Here is a 10,000-nt window from a genome sequence, read left to right on the forward strand (position 1 = left end):
TGTATTTTTTTTTTCTTTATAGAATTCCACCAACAAAATTCCAGTAAAATAACATTAGTTTTATTGTTATAACTCTCGGAATATAGATACTCGGTTTTTATCACATATAAAAGACCCGTAGTCTTCCTAATGCAACATTGATATATTGTAAACAAAAGTCTAATCAAGTTATGATAGATCCAATAAAACCGAAATTTGATGTCCGTTTCCTTTTAGTGACTTTATCAACAATCCCTAATAACAGAAGAGATACAAAAATAACTTGAAAAAATTATACACTTGAACCGGTCATTTCTTCTGCAAATTTATTGCATTGCGCATAATCGAAGTTTTACAATCAAAATACCAATTTCTTTTTTCATTTTTCATATTTATTTGTACCTGTGAATGATCATTATGCTCGCCATGTTGAAAATACTCGAATACCTCTTTCTCTTTTCATTTTCATATTTATTTGTACCTGTGAATGATCATATGCTCGCCATGTTGAAAATACTCGAATATCTCTTTCTCTTTTCATTTTTCATATTTATTTGTACCTGTGAATGATCATATGCTCGCCATGTTGAAAATACTCGAATACCTCTTTCTCTTTTCATTTTTTCATATTTATTTGTACCTGTGAATGATCATATGCTCGCCATGTTGAAAATACTCGAATACCTCTTTCTCTTTTCATTTTTCATATTTATTTGTACCTGTGAATGATCATATGCTCGCCATGTTGAAAATACTCGAATACCTCTTTCTCTTTTCATTTTTCATATTTATTTGTACCTGGGAATGATCATATGCTCGCCATGTTGAAAATACTCGAATACCTCTTTCTCTTTTCATTTTTCATATTTATTTGTACCTGGGAATGATCATATGCTCGCCATGTTGAAAATACTCGAATACCTCTTTCTCTTTTCATTTTTCATATTTATTTGTACCTGGGAATGATCATATGCTCGCCATGTTGAAAATACTCGAATACCTCTTTCTCTTTTCATTTTTCATATTTATTTGTACCTGGGAATGATCATATGTTCGCCATGTTGAAAATACTCAAAAATGGCTGGATTCACGCTTGCCTAAATCATTCTTTGCCATAAAACTCTTTATAAATTGTGTGTGATATCCGGAATCAGAGATAACGTGCATGTTATTTTCTATAATCATTTCGGGTTTTCCGACACCTAGTACGTTAGAGAGAGAGAGAGAGAGAGAGAGAGAGAGAGAGAGAGAGAGAGAGAAGGGGGGAAGCAATTTAGTCCTTGGGTGTTTAATTCAAGTACGATTTTAAGTAGTTTAATTTGGACTGGAGTACGTTCATTACAGGGTATATATGCTTACCTCCTTCACTAATTTGAATTTATACTTTTTTTTGTTGGATTATATATATATATATACTATATATATACATACATATATAATAGTATATATATATATATGTTTGTGTATATATATATATATATATATACATATACATATAAAGTACAATCAATCCCAAAAAGCAATGAAAACGGATAAAAATACAAGACGAAAAGTGTAAAGTGAAGACATTGGTAAATGATTTGAAGACGAGCAAAAAAAGAAAAATAAATGTCAGGTCAAATCTGGCGAGACATCTTGAAGTCTCTTCAAATGTCATTACTGACTTTCATCGAATTCGAACAGAAATGAAGTTAGCATTTGTAAAGAAAACTTCAACCTCTCGTCAAGTCAATACTCGTTATATGAAGTTGGGAAAAGATAAATGAAATACACGAAGTTTGGATTTCAGAAAGGAGTTGTCATACGCTACAATGGGTTCCTAAAGAGATGTTTTTTTTTTTTATGATTTTTTTCAGACAGTTTTGGAACGTAGTTCAAATGTCAGTCATAAATAAGTTGAAGGTAAAGAGAGGTTTTTTGGGAGAAGAGAGAAGCTTAAGAAAATGAAGGAATTATAATTATTTTTTAACTATTTCGATGGTGAAGATACTTGGACAAATCACGTACAATTGATTGTTGATGAAGAGGAAATGTAAATAAAATGAAAAGAATAGAATTATTTTTTAATTATATCGACTTGACAAAATCTAAAAACAGTGAAAATAATGGGATTAATTTTTATCTATTTCAATGTCAAAAATCCTTTGACAAACATCTAACTAATATTGCATTAAATAGGGAAATCATTATATTTACTTCACATATCTTTTCTATTGGCAATATCACATGCATTTATATTATCATTACACTTATTCGCACATTCATTTTGGTTAGTAATTTATTTCTCTGCTGACTGCAACAGCATTTTCACTACTCTCTTCCTTTGTTCAATAAAGTTAGACAAAGGTGAAAGTCGTCTGGTGTCTTTTTTTAACGGACTCAAACTGTGAACTCGTACAGAGATGTTAGAGTTTTAAACCTTTTTCCTTTTTTACAATTTAGCTATTCTTGTTCTTTCCACGCATCAGTTCTTTATAGTTTTCTAGTTTGTGATTGAATGGGATTATCGTGTACCCTCAATAAAATAAGGAATATGAACATAACAAATAATAGAATAAATATATTATGATTGGAAAATCAATGTTTTTACGAAGGGAGAAGTGTTCATAGTATTTTTGGGATCGAAAATTATTTTTCATTTTTCTTATTGTTTTTTAATCTTTCTTTTTCAGTTTTCTTATGTTTCGTAACGTGTATTACAAGAAGTAATGTGCTTTATATACGTATGTTTCTGAATATATATATATATATATATATATATTTATGTATATATATATATATATATCTATATATATATATATATATAGATAGCATATATATGTGTGAGTATATATATACAAATATATATATATATATATATATACATATATATATATATATATATATATTTGTGTGTGTATGTAAAATATATAGCATATATGTGTGAGTATATGTATATATATAGATTAGATATAGATATATGTATATATATATATATATGTATGTATGTATGTGTATATATATATTATATATATATATATACATATATGTGTGTATATATTTATATTCATATATATATATAAGTGTATAGATAAACCATCTATACATCCATAATCGTAAAAATACAAACACTAACATCAAACCTCCTTTTCTCCACAGGAATGCCACTGAAGCAGAGAGACAGTCACCTGCTGCTCCTCATCTGGGTGGTCATGGCCCACTGGATCCTCTCAGGTAAGTGCTCACCTGAAATTGCTAGTTTTGTTTACATTTTTATAACTCGTACATTCGGTGTTATTGACGTCTGCAGTTGGCGTTGAATAGCTGCTATATAATCTTCGATAATCGATAGGGTTGGTGATCTTGCGTTTGTGTTGTAGAAATTACATTTTTTATTGGGGGGTAATTTGAAGTTTAGGTGTTGCTGTTTCCGTTGTTGTTATTATCAGCGTTATGGTTGGATTTTTGTTGTCGTTGTTTTTTTATAAAAATTTATATGCATATATATATATATATATATATACATTATATATATATATATATATATATAATTATATATATATATATATATATATAGAGAGAGAGAGAGAGAGAGAAGGAGAGAGAGAGAGAGAGACAGACAGACAGACAGACAGACAGAATAACCTTTAAACATTCACTCATAAAATCACTTTAATTTTTATTTATGGTTTTAAAGACAGCCTAAACTGGTGAAATATACAGAATTATTAGTTAGGTATGATATTTTTCTTTGCAAAAATATATGTTTATTGAAGTAAAGTCGAAGCTCTAATCTTTTTAATATTATAATATAACTTTTTTATCCCTTGCATCAAACGTCTACACTCTTTCGAAAAAAAAAATTCTGTTTTTTCAATGTAAAAAGTAATTGCCAAAGCCTTGTTTGAATCCTTTTATATAATTGATATTGTGAAATTTAGATCCAAAGCGAAATCCTGACTATGTGATGGCATACCAATATTATCAAATTAAAGATTCATGTATATTTGTCAGAACGATACTTTCTACGATACTTCAATCTGTTGCAAATATTAAGCTCGGGATACAGTTGATAAAAAAAAAGTATATCAAAATGAAAATTTTCTATGAAAATATTTAACAAATGTTCTTGAATGGAACATAAAATGAAGTTTAAAAAAAAGAAAATCAAAATGAACAGTTTTACGTGAATATTATTGACAAATGTTCTTCGACTGGATACTGTTTTATGTTTAGGAAAAAAGAAAATATTTAAAGGAACAGTTTTTATCTGAATACCATTGATAAATGTTCTTGATTGGATAGTTTTATGTAGTTGATAAGAAAAATCAATACGAACAGTTTTTTTATGAATATTATTGAAAAGGTTTTCTTTACTGTATAGAGTTTTATGTTTTGATAAGAAATATCGAAATTAAAATTTTCTATGAATATTTTTGACAAATGTTCTTGAATTGATAGAGTTTTATGTTTTTCGATAAAAACACAATATTTAAATGAACAATTTTATTCCTGAATATTATTGATAAATATTGTTGATTGGATAGTTTTATATTCATTGTTGATAAAAATCAATAGTGAAATGAACAATGTTCCCCAAATATTACAGACAAATGTTCTTGACTGGATAGTTTTATATCTACAGTTGAAAAACAGTATAAGAAACCACATTTTTTTTTTATGAATATGTAGGCAAATATTCTTTACTGGATAGAGTTATATATTGTTGATAAAAAAAACATCAAAATAAAAAGAAAATTCCCTAATATTATTAACAATTCTTTTTGACTAAAGAGAGTTGATGAAAAAAATATATCAAAATGAAAAGAAAAAAAATCCCTAATATTATTAACAAATCTTTTTGACAAGAGAGTTGATTAAAAAAAATATATATCAAAATAAAAAGAAAATTGCCTATTATTATTAACAAATCTTTTTAAGAGAGTTGATGAAATGGAATATATTAAAAAAAATTAAAAATCCCCTGATATTATTAACAAATCTTTTTGAGAGAGTTTATAGAAAATATATCAAAATGAAAAGAAAATTCCTTAATATTATTAACAAATCTTTTTGACTAGAGAGAGTTGATGAAAAAATATATCAAAATAAAAATAGAAAATCCCCTAAATTCATTACCAAATCTTTTTGAGAGAGTTGATAAAAAAATATATCAAAATAAAAAGAAAATTCCCTAATATTATTAACAAATCTTTTTGACTAGAGAGAGTTTATGAAGAAAAATATATCAAAATGAAAAAAAATTCTCTAATATTATTAACAAATCTTTTCGAGAGAGTTGATGAAATAAAATATATTAGGATAAAAATAAAAAATCGCCTGATATTATTAACAAATCTTTTTGAGAGAGTTGATGAAATAAAATATATTAAGATAAATATAAAAATTCCCCAATATTATTAACAAATCTTTTTGAGACTTGATGAAATAAAATATATTAAAATAAAAAGAAAATTCCCTAATATTATTAACAAATATTTTTGAGAGAGTTGATGAAATAAAATATATTAAGATAAAAATAAAAAATCCCCTAATATTATTAACAACTCTTTTTGAGAGAGTTATAGAAAATATATATATCAAAATAAAAAGAAAATTCCCTGATATTATTAAAAAATTCCCTAATATTATTAACAAATCTTTTTGACTAGATAGAGTTCATGAAAATATTATATCAAAATGGAAATTTTTCCTGAATAATATTGACAAATATTCTTGGTTGTTAGAAAGGAAAATGATTCAACATACGAGACATTGATTTTAATCAAGTGAGGGGGAACGTTCAGGGTTAATGGAATAACTTAACTTGACAAACTCTCCACTGAAGATTAAAAGGGAATAGAAAATTAAATCAATAAAGAAGGAAAACAGAATGAAAATTATGTAGTCATGGAAACCAAAGAAAAAAAAAAAAAAATATTATATATATATATATATATATATATATAGAAGTTACATATATATATATATATATATATAAAAGTATATATATATATATAGAGAGAGAGAGAGAGAGAGAGAGAGAGAGAGAGAGAGAGAGAGAGAGAGATGGCATTTAGTAGAGCCCAGACCTCCGCCATGGCAGCTTATTTCTCGACCTTTTCCTCGACCTTGAATTTGACCTTTGACCTTAACATGATGGACACCAAAGGAAGACAACAACAAAAAAACCTAGAGGGGACTCAATGAAGCACAGACCTCCGCCACGTCAGCTTATTTCTCGACTTTTTCCTCGATCTCGACCTTGACCTTTGACTTTAATAACATGTATTAATTGGCGTGGATTTTCATACACTTAAATGTGAACCAAGTTTGAAGTCTAAACTTATGGCTGATTACGTGTATTGGATATTTTGCTTGACCGTGACCTTCACCTTTGACTTTGACAATCCAAAAATTAATCATTTCCAGCTTTTTACATATCAGGTAACCCCTGAATGTTTCATTACTCTACGATTAAAATTGTGGCCAGGAGGCTGTGCTCAAACACACACACACACAAACACACACACACATACAAACAGGGGTAGAACATAACCTCCTTCCAACATCGTTTGCGGAGGTTATAATAATAATAATAATAATAATAATAACTAGGGCGGCATTCGGTAGAGCACAGACCTCCACCACGTCAGTTTATTTCTTGACCTTTTTGGTTGACTTTGACCTTGATCTTTGACCTTGACCTTCCAAAATTTAAAAGTTTCCTGCTTTTTACGTAAGGTAATCCCTGCGAGTTTCATTACTCTCCAATTAAAATTGTGGCCAGGAGGCTGTTCACAAACAAACACACACACAAACAAACAGAGGATAAATCATAACCTCCATCCAACTTCATTGGCGGAGGTAAAAGAAATAGAAATATCAGAGACCAGCAAGGAACATCATCTTGAAAGAATGAGAGACGCGAAACGTATAAGAAATTCACCTAAGGAGGGAAAAGACATAAAATAGTCTAAAGATTAAAAAAAAAAAAGTATATTAAGAAAAATATACATCAAGGATGATTCGTCTTCCAACACCGAAGCTTCTTCGAGTTTTTGAATCGAGCAAAAAAAAAAAAAAAAAAAAAAAAAAGATGAGAAACCGGTGATAACATGGAGAGCCTCACCTGATGAGATGGCGGGTCAGGGGTGAAATTTAATAACTGTTTTCTGAGAGAGAGAGAGAGAGAGAGAGAGAGAGAGACGAGAGAGAGAGAGAGAGAGAGAGAGATGCTGGGTGAGGAGTACTTATCGATGCCTTTATTATCTGCTATCAAGTCTATTGTCCTTTATAATAAAGAGCAATTGTTTGCCTACATATATAAATAATTAAGTATATACTATCCTGGTGTACGTGACGGCTAAATAGTTCAATATATGTACACACACACACGTACATACACCCACTTCTAATCAGGGTGTGAGTACTCTCCCTCTTCCCCTTATCAAATTACACTATTTTAATTTGATTAATGATTGCAATATTATTGGAACTTCAACATCATGTCTTTTTTTTCTTGTGACATTTTAAGATAAGAAAAAGGATTGTTATTTATGATACCTTAAGAAATATAAAGGTTATTAAATAAATTCTAGTTTTAATCATATTGAAATATATCATACTCTCTATGCAGTATGGACTGGCAGGGGTCACTTGCCTAGATAGGTACTGCACATCACAAGGAACTGGCTATCCTTTGATGAATTCAGCCAATGAATCCTCAATGGCTTTAGTCAGTGTATGGAAAAAAGAAAATGACAGAAAGAGACGACTGGCGAAATATAACTGAGGACCTTTGTGTCAGTAGACGTAGGAAGAGTTGATGATGATATCATAGACCTTATATTATGATAAAGAATTAGGCTGAAATAACAAGACATGGAGTAAAGCATAGCCGAAATTTCCATTCAGTTTCCAATGTCTCCGGAAGGTGCTTGATGACGTCTAATGCTTTCAAAGTCGATGATGAAATTATAAATCAGTAAGATTTGTCTGTAATGTATTTCCGAGAGGGAAGGGGAAGGATTCATCAAGTATTTATGCTCGATATATTGAGAGATAAATGGACTTTGAGATGAATAAGAGCTTCTGAACTGGAACTAACAGTTAACGTAGCGAAGGTTTTGAAGGCTCGCTCATCGCATATATGAAAGCGTAAATTCTAACATATTGTTTATGCATACACAAACACACACACGTATACATATGTGTGTATATATATATATATATATATATATATATATATATATATATATATATATATTATATGTAACATATAAAGCATACATACATGCATATATACATATGTGTATATATGTCTGTATACTCTATATAATATATATATATATATATATATATATACATATATATATATATAAGCATACATATGTATATATACATATATATACATATATATATATATATATATATAATATATATACAGTATATGTATATATATATATATATATATGTATATATACATATATATATATATATATATGTACTCTATATATATATGTATATATATATATATATATATATAACAGCAGGCCGGAGGATAAAGAAACGAAGTGTTGAATAGCTCTTTCGTGTTATTATTACACCTCTTCACTGTCGTATATATATTGATAATCTATTACATTTCACTGATTGTATATCAGTATTCTTCAGATGAAAAAGGTACACAAAATTAGTTTCTACTTTAATTATTAACAAAATATTAACAATACACTATCCACAACCTAATTAATCCTTACAGAAATAAGAACTACACTTCAATAATTAAAGCTAGTAACATAAAGTGAAGGTGGAAATATGTCGACAGCATGGGTAAATTAATATCCAAAAAAACATTATTTATTATTCATAAAGATTTATATCGCTCACGTAAGCATTAAATTTCTGCCCGAGTTAATCAGTAAGTTTGTGATTGTTACCATAAAAATTTTTACGTTCCTTTGTAGGGTATGTTGATTTTTTATTAATTACTCTCATCATCATCATCAACATCAACATCATCATCATCATCATCATCATCATCATCATCATCATCTCCTACGCCTATTGACGCAAAGGGCCTCGATTAGATTTCGCCAGTCGCGTCTATCTTGGGCTTTTAAATCAATTAATCACTTTACATAATATTAACCATATTCTAATGTTTGATTCTTTTAGTATTAGGGCTCTCTCTCTCTCTCTCTCTCTCTCTCTCTCTCTCTCTCTCTCTCTCTCTGAATCAACACTTTAGGTATAAAGTTAATGATTAAATGTTATCTGACAATTTATTTTGTTGGTTTTAATGATTACATATTATTAACTGTTTTATTCTCCTCTCTCTCTCTCTCTCTCTCTCTCTCTCTCTCTCTCTCAATCATTTTAGGTATCAGGTTAACTATTGAATGCTAACTGACAATTTATCTTGCTGCATAAAAAGTCTTGTAATACAATACACAATATTTCAACCTTGAACTGTGAACTACAGCATGTTTATTGATTTTCATTTTTTGCAGTTCTTTTCTTCTCTCCTTTTTGATAGGATTGAATACGAAATTATTCTCAGAATGAAAATAATGAGATTTACTTGAAAAAAAGATATTCATGATTGCTCTCTTTCTTCCAGTTTTGTGCGTCAGTGAAATTTCAATTTATCATTGGTGATGGAAATATTGGAAATGCATTCAGTGGTACGATCTTAAACATAAATCATTGAGAACTGAATAGAATTTACATTATAAAATGAAATAGCTCAATTGAGAGATTAGTTTTCTAATGAGGAAAACAATGCTGGAGTTTTTCTCCGCGAAATGAATTCGTATTCAAAACTCTATCTCTGCTGCCAAGCATATATTTTTATTCTTTGATAAATGGTAAATGGAATTTGAAAAAATTCTTATAAAGACATATGTGAACTGTATTTCATGATGAGAAAGTGATTAATTAAAATGTCAGTTTTTCATTTTAGTAATCCAAGTAATGACGCATTTACCATCTACTGAAAAAAATGTTTCTTTGTAAATTATATAAACTAAACATCAAC

General features: G+C 28.6%; 1 protein-coding gene across 1 annotated transcript in view; it reads left to right on the top strand.

Annotated features, from left to right (window-relative positions):
• Nucleotides 1-3,111: 3,111 nt before the first annotated feature.
• LOC137637801 (zwei Ig domain protein zig-8-like) overlaps nucleotides 3,112-10,000 on the top strand; it is a 23,426-nt gene continuing 16,537 nt past the window's right edge. Inside the window, exon 1 of the mRNA XM_068369911.1 lies at nucleotides 3,112-3,192. Within this exon, the coding sequence (XP_068226012.1) occupies nucleotides 3,120-3,192 (73 nt within the window). The 5' untranslated portion in view covers nucleotides 3,112-3,119. The remainder of the gene's footprint in view (nucleotides 3,193-10,000) is intronic.

The sequence above is a fragment of the Palaemon carinicauda genome, chromosome 3 (genome assembly GCF_036898095.1).
Source record: "Palaemon carinicauda isolate YSFRI2023 chromosome 3, ASM3689809v2, whole genome shotgun sequence".
NCBI classification, from domain to species: Eukaryota; Metazoa; Arthropoda; class Malacostraca; order Decapoda; family Palaemonidae; genus Palaemon; species Palaemon carinicauda.